The 15216-nt window shown below is 42.3% G+C and overlaps 1 protein-coding gene across 2 annotated transcripts in view; it reads left to right on the forward strand.

The window, feature by feature from the left end:
- The first annotated feature begins 8169 nt into the window (after positions 1–8169).
- Positions 8170–15216, forward strand: part of METAP1D (methionyl aminopeptidase type 1D, mitochondrial) — a 50626-nt gene continuing 43579 nt past the window's right edge. The window contains exons 1-2 of one of the 2 annotated variants that reach the window (XM_074910810.1): positions 8196–8211; positions 9024–9078. Coding sequence is in view for 1 of the 2 variants with exons in the window: in XM_074910809.1 (XP_074766910.1) it covers positions 8172–8211 (40 nt within the window). In the remaining variant the exon portion in view is untranslated. Of the gene's footprint in view, positions 8212–9023; positions 9079–15216 lie in introns of both variants that reach the window. The other variant, XM_074910809.1, reaches the window with a different exon arrangement.

Raw genomic sequence — 15216 nt, forward strand, 5'->3', positions numbered from 1 at the left:
TGGGGTTGGTTTTGGTTCCTTATTGAACATCTTCAGGTGTTGTGAAAAACCGGAAGAGGGGAAAGCTGAACTGAAGAACTGTGCTTAAATTTGGTTTCTGCATAGAGGTCCAGGATACAACCTGTGCTTCTGAGAGAGTCTACACTAACACTGCCTGAGCTTTTGAATTACTCAAGCTTCTTTGTGAGTGGTGTCAGCCTAAGCCTTTTAAAAACTGTAGGACTGACAAGAACAAACAGTCTCATGGGCTGTTTGCCCACTTAGAGGGGCTGAACATTGTTTTCCTCTAAGCTATTTTTTGGGGAGGGAGAGAGCATAAAAAACCCTAACTGTTCTTTCATCCTTCTAGTACCTGATGTGGGAAGGGAAAGGAGGTTTGTTCTCACCCTCAGGTTATATGGATGTCCCAAAAGGGCTGAAAAATGCATGAAATGCAGACCTGGTGCTAGAAGTATGAAGATTGCCATATTCAATTGATGGCATGGGATGAATATGAAATAACCCACGGAGCCAAAAAGACAGAATCGCTTCCTTAAACAAATAGTGAAGCTTCTCTCACATAGTTATTAGGGCAGATTAATCTTTTCAGAACCTATCAGAATTTTTTTTTCCTTTTTATGTTGACACTGTTGAAAGAGGTCAGCTAGTGCCTCCAGTTCCCTTAGTGGTGAAGGTGCAGTCTCAGGCTGGACATGGCCTCTCATTCCAGTATGGTCTAGGAATGTTCTAAGCTGTTGGGATGTGCCTCTGAGCAGCAAAACTCATGACTTGGTTTGCAGGAACTATCTTGTCACTAATTTTTGGCACTAAATATACGAATAAGCAGCCTCTTGGAAATCTAGAAACTTTGAATCCTGCCATCCTGCAGCAGGTTACAGTTTCTGCAGCACTGCTGCCAGGAAAGACCATGTGAGTGCTCCCTAAACCATTACAGTTAAGCAAATTACCTGAAAGAGCCTTCATCAGTCAATTAACTAGCCCTGCTGCCTTTGCCTGAAGTCAGACTCAGCAGAGAGAAAGAGGCAATAATCACTTGTGTAACAGAAAACAGTGATAGTTGTTAGTGACATTGCTGCTTGGGGAGTATATGCCAGTTTAGTTCAGTAGGCTTTTGGGGTGAGTCTATTTGAACTAAACGTTCTAGACACTAAGCATTAAGGGTAAAGTTGACTAAATCCTTAGGTTTCAGTGGATGCTACTAGACAAATTCCTAACTTTCTGGCTTGCCAATGTGGATATTTTGTTCCATGGTTTTCAACAGGATAACAAATCTCACCTACAAGTGAGCTGTGGGATTCTTGTCTAAAGTACACGCAGCAGTAGCTCCAGCTGTTCAGTGAGTCATATTTATGAAATAAAAAAGTTTAGTATGGTTTATAAAGGTTTAACAGGTTAATAACTCCTGTTTGTATTTCTGTGTTAATATAATTAAGAACAGGGACCTCCTACCATATTTACAGAAATACTTATCAGTGTATTATAAAAAATAGCATAGCTATCACTAGTATCGTCTGACTTCTGAAAGCTGAGGAAGGACCTGTGAACTAATAACTGCTGTCTATATAGAATTGCAATTTGATACCAGAGGGCTCCAGTTTTGTGGATTTGTGAGCTGAAAAACACTGAGGCTTAGTAGCAACTTTTCAACTCTAGATGTTAGGAGTGTAGGAATTGGATAGCTGAAGCTAAATGCTATTAGAGCCCTCTGCTATTTTGGGCACAATATGATACTAAAGTAATCCTGGATAAAAATTATTTTTGTTTAAACAAATAATCTATTATCTTGGGGTTTTTATTGTAAACTGCTATTGTTCTTTGGAGCTATTACATACTAACAGGAACTTAGAGCAAACACAAATAATAGGTTTATGTGATTTAATTTATGATGTTTTGCTGCATTTTGATAAAATCCAGATTCTTCAGTCACTTCACTCAAACATCAAGTTCAAACTTTGCACAGCATACTGATACAGCATTTTAAATAGTTTTGTGCATTTGAATATTCTTTTCAGAATGTACATAAAATCTAAGTATATTTAAAGTTTTTCATTGTGGACACTGCTGGCATCAGGCTGCTGGTTTGCCCTTCCATCACTTACAAATCCAGTCACAGCAAATTCAGTAGAGTACCTAAAATGGTGAATTTAGTTCAACTGGTAGAGACAAACTTTCTTTCCATGTAAAGCTATTGTCAATGGTGCAAGCTCTGAAAAAATGTTTATGTTTAGAAACCTGGGTCAAACTGTTCCCTTTGGTGTGTTTTGAAACATAAAAGTTACCTACTGCAGATACTAGGAAACAACTTCTGGCTCAACAACTAATAACCTGAAGAAATACAACAGAGTACCTATAGTTTCAGAACTGGGAAAGCAAGCTAGCTGAAGCTGCAGGATTTGAAGGACACTTTAACTGCTGTAGCAGGGGGAATAAAGGTCTATGTAGGTGAAGCAGTATCTTGGGCAGTAAATATCTGTGCCTCCTATGAACAAACACACAAAGCTGCTATGTGGCAGTTTAGGCAATTCAAGACTGACCTATTGTCTCTCTCTTCGATGTCAGCAGGAGGGTAAGCAGTCCATAGTGTCTGTAAGAAGGATTTACGTCTGCTTGTATAGATCATTTTTTCAATTCCTTTTTGTCTCTCACTGAGACTTAGTTGCTCTTTATGCTTTTCCTTTATCATATGGTATGACTGTCAGACGCTAGAAGGCTTGAAAATCTTATGTTGCATATTTTGCCATTTTACCTTTTCTCCCAGTGTCAGTTCTGACCTGATTTCATCAGTATCAAACTGTTAGAGCTAGAAATACCTGTTATATTTGTAAGCCTATCACCTAAAAGCTTGGAATCTCAGCTTTCAAATTGAAAAAATATTATTCTCTAATGCTACTGCTTTATGAAACATTGCTTGCTAGGATAATTTGGACTTGAAGTTGACAAAAACACAGCATGGTAAAATATTAAAATCTGTATCTCATAAGCGAGTATCTGTTGCAGATATTTCCATTTTCTCAAAAAAAATCAACTTAAAGTCATGGGGAACATCTTTTCCCCATGCCATGAGTATTTCCAGCCATTTTACACTGCTAGCTCTTTCTTCAGTGATAAGAAAGATTTCAATTGAACCTTGAGTTCTATCTTAAAATGTTTCATTTACCAAAGGCTATTAACCACACCAGTAGCAGTATTTGGAATTGTGAGGCTAAAAATTTAGTGCAACCAGTACAAATGGAAGGCTATTACACAGAGCAATACAAATAGATGCCCTGATACTGGCTTATAACTGTGGAGGGAAAATTGTAGGAATGGGCTTGCCTCCTTATCACTCAAATCTTTTCTACAATGTAAAAAGAAGAAAATGCAAATACCAGTTTCTACTCAAAACTATTCATTCAAATACATGCTTACTAGGTTCTTTGTTCCTTATGCTAAATCTTTCAGTAACAGCCATTGCAAGAAACAAGACTACAGACTGTGTATGAGCTTCCTTTTAGACCTATAATGGTACAGGCTAGTGTAAAAAGGATCATTAATCTAACAATTTCCAGATTTCTATGTTCAAAATATTTTTAATTCTCTAGACTACAGAAGCAAAGGGATAAGGGGAGAAAAATGTCATTCTTCCGCTCTTCAAAGCTCATTTCAGATATAAGGCTCCCACCCAAATTGAAGGAATCTCAGGTAATGACATGAAGACAAAACCTTGGGAAGAGCATTTGAGAATTTCCTCTTTGCTGTTATAAAAAAATCTATATAGCAGGAGCAGTACTGTGCGCTGTTATTTTTCCGAGAGTAGCACTAGCTTCTTTCGTTAGTAAATAAAGAACATGTAATGCTGTAAACATTCCTTATATAGGAGGTATGTGTTCCATTTAGGGTTGTTGCACAGTTTGAGCTGAAGAGATAAAACGTAAAGGAAATCTAGATCAATGGGAAGAGCTTGACATCCCCTTTTTGTTTCTAAATGGTATGGCAATAAGGGAGGTATTCCATGTACAATAGCTGCTATTTTTAGATGCTTGTCTTCCAGTTAAGCCTTCCTCAGAGCTGTATGGGGTGTTCATGTTTTTAAAACTTTCAGTTTCACAGAAAAGAGATAATCTTTGCCTAGAATGAATTTAATATGATAGGGACCATGAATATGTCATTTTGCTTTCCCTAGAGCTGTGATGTAATACTTCGGTGTAACTTTGACTGATTATCTATATTTGTATCACTGAAGAGGAGGTTTCTGGTTTTTTGCAAGTTCAGGACTCCAAACTATCTCACTGTGGATCAGCTGAACAAGAGCACTAACAAAAAGGACACCTATTAGTGATTAGAGCAGGACCCAAACAGCACCAGCCTCATCAGCAAAAACTGCTGTGGAACTAAGTAAGACAATCTTATATAGGAAAGTCTAAGCCTAACCCCAGAAGCATTGAGTTGCTGTACTTAAATTAGAAACAGATTTCTGTATTGTTCTATATAAGATTTCATGTATAAATAAGGCATAACTCCGTTGTTTTATAGACTGTTACAGACTGCTTTCAAATTTGCATTTAAAAGCCTAGCTTTATGTCTTCCTCCAAGGAAGGTGTGATACATCCTGACAAAGAGGAAGACTGCCAGGAGGCCTGCATGGATGAACAAGGAGATCCTGGATAACCTCAAACACAAAAAAGAAGCCTACAGAGGGTAGAAGCAAGGACAGAAAGCCTGGGAGGTATACAAAGAAACTGTCCAAGCAGCCAGGGATCAGGTTAGGACAGCAAGGGCAATAAGAAAACCTTCTACAGGTATGTCAGCAATAAAAGGAAGACTAGGGAAAATGTGGGTCCTCTCTGGAAGGATATGGGAGACCTGTTTACCCAGGATATGGTGAACACTGATGTACTCAACAACGTTTTTGCCTCAGTCTTCACTGGCAAGTGCTCCAGCCACACCACTCAAGACACAGAAGGCAAAGGTGGGGACTGGGGGAACAAAGAATGGCCCACTGTAGGAGAAGATCAGGTTCAAGAACATCTAAGGAACCTGAAGGTGCACAAGTCCATGGGCCGTGATGAGTTCCTGAGGGAACTGGCGGATGAAGTATCTAAGTCACTATCCATCATATTTGAGAAGCTGTGGCAGCCCAGCAAAGTCCCTGCTGACTGAAAAAGGGGAAACATAACCTCAATTTTTAAAAAGAGAAATAAAGAAGACCCGGGGAACTACAGGCCAGTCAGTCTCACCTCTGTGCCTGGCAAGATTATGGAATACATCTTCCTGGCAACTATGCTAGGGCACATGGAAAATAAGGAGGTGATTGGTGACAGCCAACAGGGCTTCACTAAGGGCAAACTGGGCCTAGCAAATTCCATGACCTTCTATGACGGGGTTACAGTGTTGGTGGATAAGGAAAGAGCAGCTGACGTCATCTACCTGGACTTGCACAAAACATTTGACACTGTCCTGCGTGACATCCTTGTCTCTAAATTGGAGAGATGTGGAATTGATGGTTGGACCACTTGGTGGATAAGGAAGGGGCTGGATGGTCGCACTCAAACAGTTGAGGTCAATGACTCGATGTCCAAGTGGAGAGCAGTGACGAGTGGCATTCCTCAGGGGTGGGTGTTGGGGCCAGCGCTGTTTAACATCTTTGATGGTGACATGGGCAGTGGGACCGAGTGCACCCTCAGCAAGTTTCCCAGTGACACCAAGCTGTGTGGTGTGGCCAACACGCTGGAAGGAACAGAGATGCCATCCAGAGGGACCCGAACAGGCAGGAGAGTTGGGCCTGTGCAAACCTCATGAAGTTCAACAAGGCCAAGTGCAAGGTCCTGCACATGGGTTGGGGCAATCCCAAGCACAAATACAGGCTGGGCGATGAGTGGATTGAGAGCAGCCCTGAGGAGAAGGTCTTGGGGGTAGTAGTGGATGGAAAACTATGAGCTAGCAATGTGTGCTCACAGCCCAGAAAGCCAACCATGTCATGGGCTGCATCAAGAGAAGTGTGGCCAGCAGGTCGAGGGAGGAGATTCTCCCCCTCTACTCCACTATCGTGAGACCCACCTGGAGCACTGTGTCCAGCTGTGGGACCCCCCAACATACGAAGGACGTGAACCTGCTCAAGTGGGTCCAGAGGAGGCCACAAAGGTGATCAGAGGCTGGAGAACCTCTCCTGTGAGGACAGGCTGAGAGAGTTGGGGTTGTTCAGCCTGGAGAAGGCTCCAGGGAGACCTTATAGCGGCCTTCCAGTACTTAAAGGGGGCTACAGGAAAGATGGGGAGGGACTCTCTATCAGGGAGTGTAGGGATAGGAAGAGGGGTAATGGTTTTAAACTGAAAGAGGGAAGATTTAAATCAGAAATGGAGAAGAAATTCTTCCCTGTGAGGGTGGTGAGGCCCTGGCACAGGTTTCCCAGAGCAGCTGTGGCTGCCCCCTCCCTGGCAGTGTTCAAGGCCAGGTTGGACGGGGCTTTGAGCAACCTGGGCTAGTGGAAGGTGTCCCTGCCCATGGCAGGGGGTTGGAACTAGGTGATCTTGAAGGTCCCTTCCAACCCAAACCAGTCTACGGTTCTATGATAAAATTTGTACATGTGAAGTTAAAAACTACTAACAGCTGTACTAGAAGACAAATCCTGAAATAAACAGTAAGCCTCAGTTCTCATTTGAGAATTTGCTTACTTATCCCACAGGTTACCACTGTATGTATAAAGTGCATGTGTGTAAGGATCATGACCTGTGTGTGGCTGTAAGAAAGGATACTTGTATTATGTCTGTATTTCTGTTTCTTCCCTCTACTCTTGCAACCACTACCGAGTGCATTCTATTCATTCTTTCATTTGGTGATTCAATTCCTTTACATTTAGTATTTGCCTGACAGCTGTTGGATTTATGTCCTGTAACAGTGTTTCTCAAACTCTGATTAGTCATAAGAACGTAATTTCAAAATGTTTTAAACTGTTCATACAGGCAAGCCCAATGCAGGCAAGGAAAACAGGGGGAAATAAAAATGGCAAATGGATATTGGAAGTCTAGTTTTTTATTTGACTGAAAATTAAACCTACCACACCACCACTGCATAAGATGGTGTTTGGATATTTCTTTAAGGTAAGGCAAGGTGATACCTGTATCAAAAATGCTTGGAAAGATGCTGCTCTACTGAAAAGTTTGCTCTTTTAGAACTTTTCTAAGTGCATGATGTTCGGCCTTCCAGATGAAATAATGAGTTTAGCTAGAAAAATACTTGAGTTTTCGGGTTCAAGCTTTAGCCTTCAGAGCCTGCATAGGACTTTACAACAAATGAAAGTGCAGAAACTTACTTCATAAAGAGTATTTAATCTTTTTATTCACAAAAGTACAAAAAAGAGTTGTGATTTTTTTTTTTTTAAATGAAATAAATTATGAGGTGTCTCCAGCACTCACGGAATTGTATGGTTGCAACTCTTCTGAGACGGAGTCCCACTTTGGGAAGTGCTGTCTCACTGCTGCGTCTCTCGCTGTTGGAAGGCGCCCAGTCTCCGAGCCTGCGGGGCATGTTACACAGCTCAGCAGAACGGAGACTGTATAGAGGGGCACTTCAGGGAAGCAACAACCCTGACGGCCGCCCAGCATCCCACCGCAGGACAGGCCCAGCCTGCTCTAACGGCGGCGCGGATCGGCACGGACAGCTGAAGGCTCTCACCTTCCGACCCCATCCCGCGGGGCCCGCGCCAGGGCCGCCCGTACCCCACGGCGCCCGCCCCACCGCCTCGCCCCAAGCCCCGCATCTCCCCGCCGTGGAAGGGCGGGAAGGGGGCGCTCCCGCCCCGCTGCCACAGCCACAGCCGAGCCCCGCGCCCGCCGGATGACGAGCTGCGCCCTGCGAGGGCCACGGGGCAGCGAGAGAGGGCAGCGAGAGGGGGCTGCGCGGCGGCCACAGCCGCCGGCTCCGGGCCGGCGTCCCCGCTGAGGGGTGGCCCTGCCACGCACCTGCCCGCGGCCCGCCGGCGGGGCGGGGCGGGGCGGGGCGGGGACTGACCCGCCGGGACCAGCTGCCCGCCAACAGCCGCCAGGGCGGCCGCCGCGCGCCGGGCAGCCCCGCCCGAGGCCGCCAGGGCGCCGTCAGGGCTCCTCCCGCCCCGCCCCGCCCCGCCCCGCCCCGCCCCGCCCCGCCCCGCCCGGCTCACCGCCCGCGGCCACGTGACCCCGCCTCACATGGGCAAGATGGCGGCGCCCAGAGCTGTCAACGTGCTGCGGAGCGGAGGTGAGTGCGCGCTGCCGCCGCGGTGGGGGGAGGCGCGGACCCGGCGCGGCGCTTTGCACTCCTCCAGCCCTTCCCGCCGGCTGTCGCGGCGCCGCTGTCGAGTTGGGGGTTGCTTTGAGATCGAGCTGCACAAGGTCCCGCCGCCGGCCTAGCGGGGAGCCCGCCGCGCCTGCCGGGGGCAGCGAGAGACCGCTCTGGCAGCCGGAGCGCCCGGAGCGCGGGAAGGCGTCCCGGGGCGGGAAGAGGGGGTGTCGGCAGGGCGTGGGGACCCGCAGCGGGGTCCCGCAGCGGTGGCCGCAACTGTTAAGTCTCGAATTTTATTAGTGTGTGTGCCCTTGGCGCTCTGCTGGAGCGTGAGGCCGCCCGGCCTCCTCACCGGGCTGGCACCGCTAGGGCGGGACAGCACCTGCCGCCTCGGCAGCGAGCGGTCCCGAGGCCCGCGCATACGGGTAGGCTGCTGGAGTATTTTGCTGTAGTTTTGCTGTGATCATTTTTGCTGTTACAATTTAAGTGCTTGACAGAAAAAGTAGTCTGACATAAGTAAACATGTTTCTTCTGCCAACCCATTCAACTGCAGAACTTTTTGCGTGTTGACATGTCAGTGTACGTAATGGCTTTTCAGGCTCCGTTATCCCTCATACTCCAAGGTCCTCCTAAAAACACCTTTTCTACCCCTTAACCTTTCACAAGTGAATCACTCCCATGTGTCTTATTATAGATACTGATTTATTAATACAAGATGTTGTACTTTGCTGAAAAAAAGCATCATCTTATTGGCATAATGTTATTTATCTCTCATTCCTTCCCCTCAGTGTTTTATTGTCCTGTGTTAAATAAGATTGGAAGTTCTTTGGGCCATATCAGTCTGTGAGTGTTTGTTTTTAACTCCTGTTATAAAATCTTAAATGTGTGAATAGAAGGAAATAACTCGTAATGATCTTGATGGAAGATTTGTATGACATTTTTTTAAGACTTTTAAACAAATACTTAATGTAGCAATAAGGGATAGAGTGATTCCAGATTAATTTTTATTTAAACATTAAACTGAATGCCGTGTGCTTTCATCTAAAGCATAATATTATGATGTTTTACAGATGGCATAACAAAATTTCAAACACTTTTTCTCGTACTGATCTTCTACTGTACTTTATTTTTTATTTTATCCCACAGTCTTGAAAAACTTTGGAAAATGTAAAGGCCTTTTCTTCATAGTTAATCCTGAATTTTGCAGAGCAGAAGTGCCACATCATTCTTTTTTTTTTTTTTCGGTAGTGAAGGTTCATGTCGATAAGGAAGCTTCAGTTTGACTGAAGTCAGTTTGATCTGATCATCAGCTGAACTCTGGGAAGAGCTGCAACATTTAGCCTTCACAGTCTCCTATTTGTTTTATTTCTAACAGCTTTCAAACTCTTCACCCTTTCATGTGTGTGGAAGTGTGTGGAACGGGATCACATTTCTTGGTATATAATACCATACACATAATGGATTTTTTTGTTTGAACCTCAGTTGAAGTTTAGTGTGCAGCTTCATACTATTATTCATTATTTGCTCCAGCAGTTCTGCAACCTTTTTATTCAGAGTATTGTTTTAGTCATGTGTCCATGCCCTACCACACTGCCTCCAGCCCCCTTCTCACCTAGAAATCCCATGTCTGTCATCCAGTTAAAAGAGCCAAACCGTTTAAATCTGTTAAGACTTCATACCTTTCCTTCAGGCATCAAACCTTGTTCAGCTCCCCTAGTGGATATGCATTTCCAGAAGTTAAAAAAGCAAAACTGTCGTAGTTCAGACAAGACTGATTAAACTAAATCCAATTTTCTCTGAATTGGACAGTTCAGTATAATTTAATTTGAAAATACTGAAAGACTGAGGTAATTTAAATTAGATTTCTGTTCACCTAAGGGAATCTATTCTACATAAATTGAATGAAAATTACTTTTTTTATAGCTTCTTTTGTGATTTTTTTCATATTTCTGGTGTTATGTTTTTATAAATGATGAAAGGAAAGTTTTATTTATTATGGACCTGTTTCTAGGTAAGTGCATTTGAACAGCAGAGATCTTGGAAGTTTTTATACTGGTTAAATACTTCTTCCACATACCACAAGGACTTAGGCTAGCCTAAAAAATCTTTATTATATTTGAAAAAATGAAATTAGTTAAATGAAAGCTTATAGGAAGTTAAAAAGACAGTTTGTGCCTTTTCAGTTGGCATATTGGGAATTTATTTGAATAGTCTTTGTCTTGCTGGGGTCAGAATTGCAGCACTGTCAACCCAAGGAGAAGGTACACAACTTTGTAATGTGAGTGGCTTGCACAAACCTTGTGAAATTCTGTATGCTCAAAGACGTAATTTCGGAATGGTCTTGCGGCGGGTCGAACTGCATTTTAGCTGCCACCCTTTCTTGAACAGTATTTGAAAAGAATTGTGAGTTGTATTTACGGTTTTTTAAAAGAAAACTAAGACATATCCAGAACACAGACACATTGAATCTGTGTGTCATGTCATGGTTTGTACTTACAAATAGTACAGATTATATGGTGATTCACTGGCTTGTAAATGGTGTAATTACATATTATGACAGTTTCAGGTATTACAGTAATTGCTGTACTGTACTGTGATACTTCATTGGTAATAAAGTAGAATACATCAAAGAACAGCTTGTCTGCAAATATAGTTTAGATGGTTTAAGGCATAGAAGTTTATTATTTATTTATTCATTTTTGGCAAGTAAATTACTGTAGAGTCGAAATCCCTAATTTCTTGTAATGAAGTTTCAGGACTTTGAGCCATAGGAAGATAACTGATGAGAAGGCACCCCATGTGGAATGAGTTACTTATTTTGTTAAATACTGATATGACTGATTTCTCATTTTGTTTCCCTATTTCTAACAATGAATAAGTATTCTGTAATAATCTATGTGGCATATTAACTTTTAAAGTTAAATCACTGTAGACTGATGGTGTGCGATACATCTCTTACATCTGTGTGTAGTCTGTGTTTTTGGGCTGTCTGTTGGCTTGTACGCTGCCTTGATAAGCCCCTTGTGGAACTGAAAATTCGTATGGAGGCTCCTAAATGGGTACTGATAAACCTGGAAACTTCTTAGATAGAAGCTGTAGCTGTCTTCAGCACCACAGTGTGTGAGATGTTGGGAGATACTTTTCTTCTGTGCATGCAGAGCCTTTTAGAAATTATTGATTTGAGATTTTTTTTGAGAATGTTACTCTTTTCCCTCCATTAGTAAAATGAAGAGGAGATACACAAACATGTTTTTAAACCTTTTTTGAAAAAAATCAGGGGCACACAGCTGGAGTTTGATTTTGTACAGTACAGCTTCAAAGCCTCACACCTCCATTTGCCTGGAAGCGCTGAGTCTCATTAGAAAACAGTCTTTCTTCTTTTTTTAAAATTTTAATTTTCTTCTATATTACAGAGCATTCTTATTTTGGCCATATACCTCACAAATTTGGTTCACAGGTCTTTTCAGTAACACATGATTGAGTTTCGTCTATACTTGCCTCATAGTTCGTCTAGGCAAAATTGAGTATTTTAAAGGAATAATAAACTCTTATCCAGGAGGATATTTATATTAAAATCACCAAACTATTCTGAAGCATTACAAAAGTTAGAGATATTAATTTGGACCCTGCAGAGGGTGGACTAATAGAAGAAGGTATAGCAAGTGACTGAGGCAATCTGAAGTGATTTGCTTTACTCCTTAGGTAGGGTGCATACATGAAATTTTACATAGTGTTTTTTCTTTATGGTCAGACATGGCTTTGCCATTTAGGATGTAAAACTGATAGTCAACTTTTAAATTACCATTTTATGTTGAACACTGTGTGTTGGTGCACAAAAGCATGCTATGGAGTCTCCAGGTGGGAGGTGGTTAAATAAATAAAGCAAGTGCCTGCTGTAAATCTCTTCAAATCCCCATTTCCATGGCTTGTTGATTTCCAGAAACATGGTCAAGATCAAATCGGTTACATGACATCTATCCAAAACTATTGCAGTTTCTACCACCTGCAAGGGAAAGGACTGTCTTCACTCTCTGGGAATCTTTTTTTCAGCAGTTTCTGATACCCTACTGCCATCACTAACCCACTCCTGTAGGCAGGAACCTCGACTTGCCAGCATGTCACCTCCTCACCCACACAACCTGCTGCAGGGAATCTAGCATCTTTCTGAATAGTTAGGAGAATCACTATCACAATCGAGTTGAGGTATCTTTCTCCCAGTGTAAATTTCCTTCCATTTTACATCTCTTTTACTTTTATTCATGAAATATTCATTCATTATTGAGAATTGTTCATCAAACACCTGTGCTCAGCTTTGTTTTATGAATGCAGCTGTGGGTGCCTGCTGGTCCTCCTGGAAGCAGGAGACACCCCTGTGAAAAATAAGGTACTGAGCTGTATTTTAGGGTCATGTATTTTCATTATCTTAATCTTAATTTGAGGTTGATCTTTATCATTATCGATGTTTAGCCAGTTTGTGCATTCTGTCCAGATAGGAACCTGTTTTTTACTCCTCTGCATTGGAATTTGAGTTAACATAAAGCATTCAACCCAACTTAAGAAATTGAGTTAATTTGGGTTAGAAGATGGAGCATTAATGACTGTCTAATACAAGACTCCTGTCTCGAGTTCTCCATAAAAACTTTAATTAATCTTTTACCAAACAGTATTTATGATTCACATGGTCCATATCTTGCATTTTGTTAGTCTGCAGCTCTTGCCAAACTCATGGTTTCATGAAATGCAAATTTTTCAGTTTTTTTAAGAGGAAGTGAAAGAAGAGCTCAAAATAAGGTATTTTCCATTTTTATTGTAATCAAAGCATGCATGGCAGATTTTTAAACTGGCATATGCTGCTGAATCAATCCGTTTCCTTCTTTTTGATGATGTGTTTTGAAATAGGAGTTACACTTTTTTTAAGTTGTAGCTTGACTTTTGATAAGTGTATTTAACTATAAACTTAAACGTATATGAGGTTATTCTCATTTTAAGAATGAATCATAAAACTCTTAGCACTGTTAATATTCACATCCTAAAAGTATGTCTTCATCCATATCTTCCTCACTGTTAAAAAGAAGCTTAGAAATGTACAACTCAAAAAAATTAATCCTCACCTATGGTAACTTCCAAAACTTTAATGCTTTTTAAAAAATTGGCAGTAGCATATACAGATAACAGTTTTGGGGAGACTTCACTAAACATTGCCTGGTATTCCAGACTCATAATGAAACGTGTCTTGTAATTCTGAGGCTTTTTGGCAGATGAGAAAAAGTGATTGAAAACTTTCGCAAAAGAGTTTTCAAGATCAAATGATGCTTGGCTGCACTGTGCAATATAGGAGCTGAGCAATTAGCTGGAAGAAAATATTAATTCACATTTTCCATTAATTTGTAGACAGACTCATGTCTCCAGAATTTAACATTAGCATTATCAGCTGCAAATGATGCATGGTGGAAGTTCAAACCATTTGACTGTAGTACACTTTTAACATTTTTCAAATGATCCTAAGGTAGTTTCATCCCTGTCTTGAAAATAATCAGGCAGACAGGGAATTATTCCCATTTCAACAGGGCAGCAATGAGTAACTCTGGGGGAGACATGCACTTTCATGGATTGAGGCATGAGAGAAAAAATATTCCCCCTTCAATAAAGTGTTTAATTGTTCTCTTCTTTCACTTGAGAGGTAATGTATTGTTGGCAGCACACAGAGCCTTTGTTCTGACAAGATCCATCAGTTCTGGCTGAGGGTGGATTTGTAGGGTGTGGTTTCCCTGTGAGCTTAGGTTTCTCAATCAGCATTAGCTAGGGTTGCCTTTAAGCAAAGGAAAGTCATTAGCAGATGTCCAGCTATGGTGTGAATTGGATCAATTGTTGATCTGCTTGAACACCAGCCGCCATGGTGGAGGCTGTGTTCCATCAGCAACTCCCCTGTCCGGTTTGATGCAGGAGGGAGGGCGGCTTATACAGCAGCAGTGTTTTCATGTGCAACTGCACGTTTAAGTGGTCTGTGTAAGTGACATTAGGCATTACCTGAGTGTTTTTAATTATTGGCTCGCTGCTGATACTCAACATTTTCCTCTACATCAACAGCTTTACTGGCCCATGCCTACTCATGTAGATATTTGTTCCAAAACTCTTTTCTTCTTTGTAGGAAGGTGCCTGTTGACATGGTGCTGGAGCATCACCATTGCAGTTATAACTAAAATCCACATAGAGACAAAATTCATGACACGTTTCTGAAGAGTACTTAGTTTCAGCCTTTTGTGATGCTTTCTCTGCTCTGTGTGCCTCGTATCTTGGGTGGCCAAGTCCCAGGCAGTGTCCTATAACTGCCAGTGCTTAGTCTGTGATAAATATATTGGACAGGTACATTTAAGTGAGGTAGCCTAGCTGTTATCCTTCAGGCAAAATTGAACTTCTTTGACAATGTATTTTACAGGTATCACTTTTCATTTTGCAGAGTTTTCCGTACAGCTTACCTGGACCCTTCCATAAGCAGAAAGGAGCTGCTTTCTCTTTCCATTTCCATTGCAGAGCTCTGAAACTTTTTCACTGTCTGCAGCAGCTCGCCACTCTGGTGGTGTGATGCTTTGTAAGGGCTAGTGTCCAGCTCTGTGCGTATGCTACTGACTCTGAAGGGAAATACCAGAAAGCTCTGGGAAAGCCTCTACCAAAATACTGGGATGCCCCACCATAGGGGCTTGGCTTGCTATCATGTTTCCAAAGTGGGTTTTACAGTGCTCTCTCAGTATTCAGAGTTAGATGTGGGGATGTCTGTGAGCAAGGAGCACACCCTTGTTTGCACGCACAACTTTGGTGTCACCTGCCAGAGGCTGTTGCCCTCGTCTGTCGTTTTCTTACGTGGCTTCAGGTATAGAAGCAAAGGCTCAACACAAAACTGCATAATAGAGTGGAAAGTCTGAAATGGAAAGTCATGTCTGTGATTTTAATTCCAGGTATGCAGTTTAGTGTTGGCTTTGGGCA

Source organism: Athene noctua, chromosome 7 (genome assembly GCF_965140245.1).
Source record: "Athene noctua chromosome 7, bAthNoc1.hap1.1, whole genome shotgun sequence".
NCBI classification, from domain to species: Eukaryota; Metazoa; Chordata; class Aves; order Strigiformes; family Strigidae; genus Athene; species Athene noctua.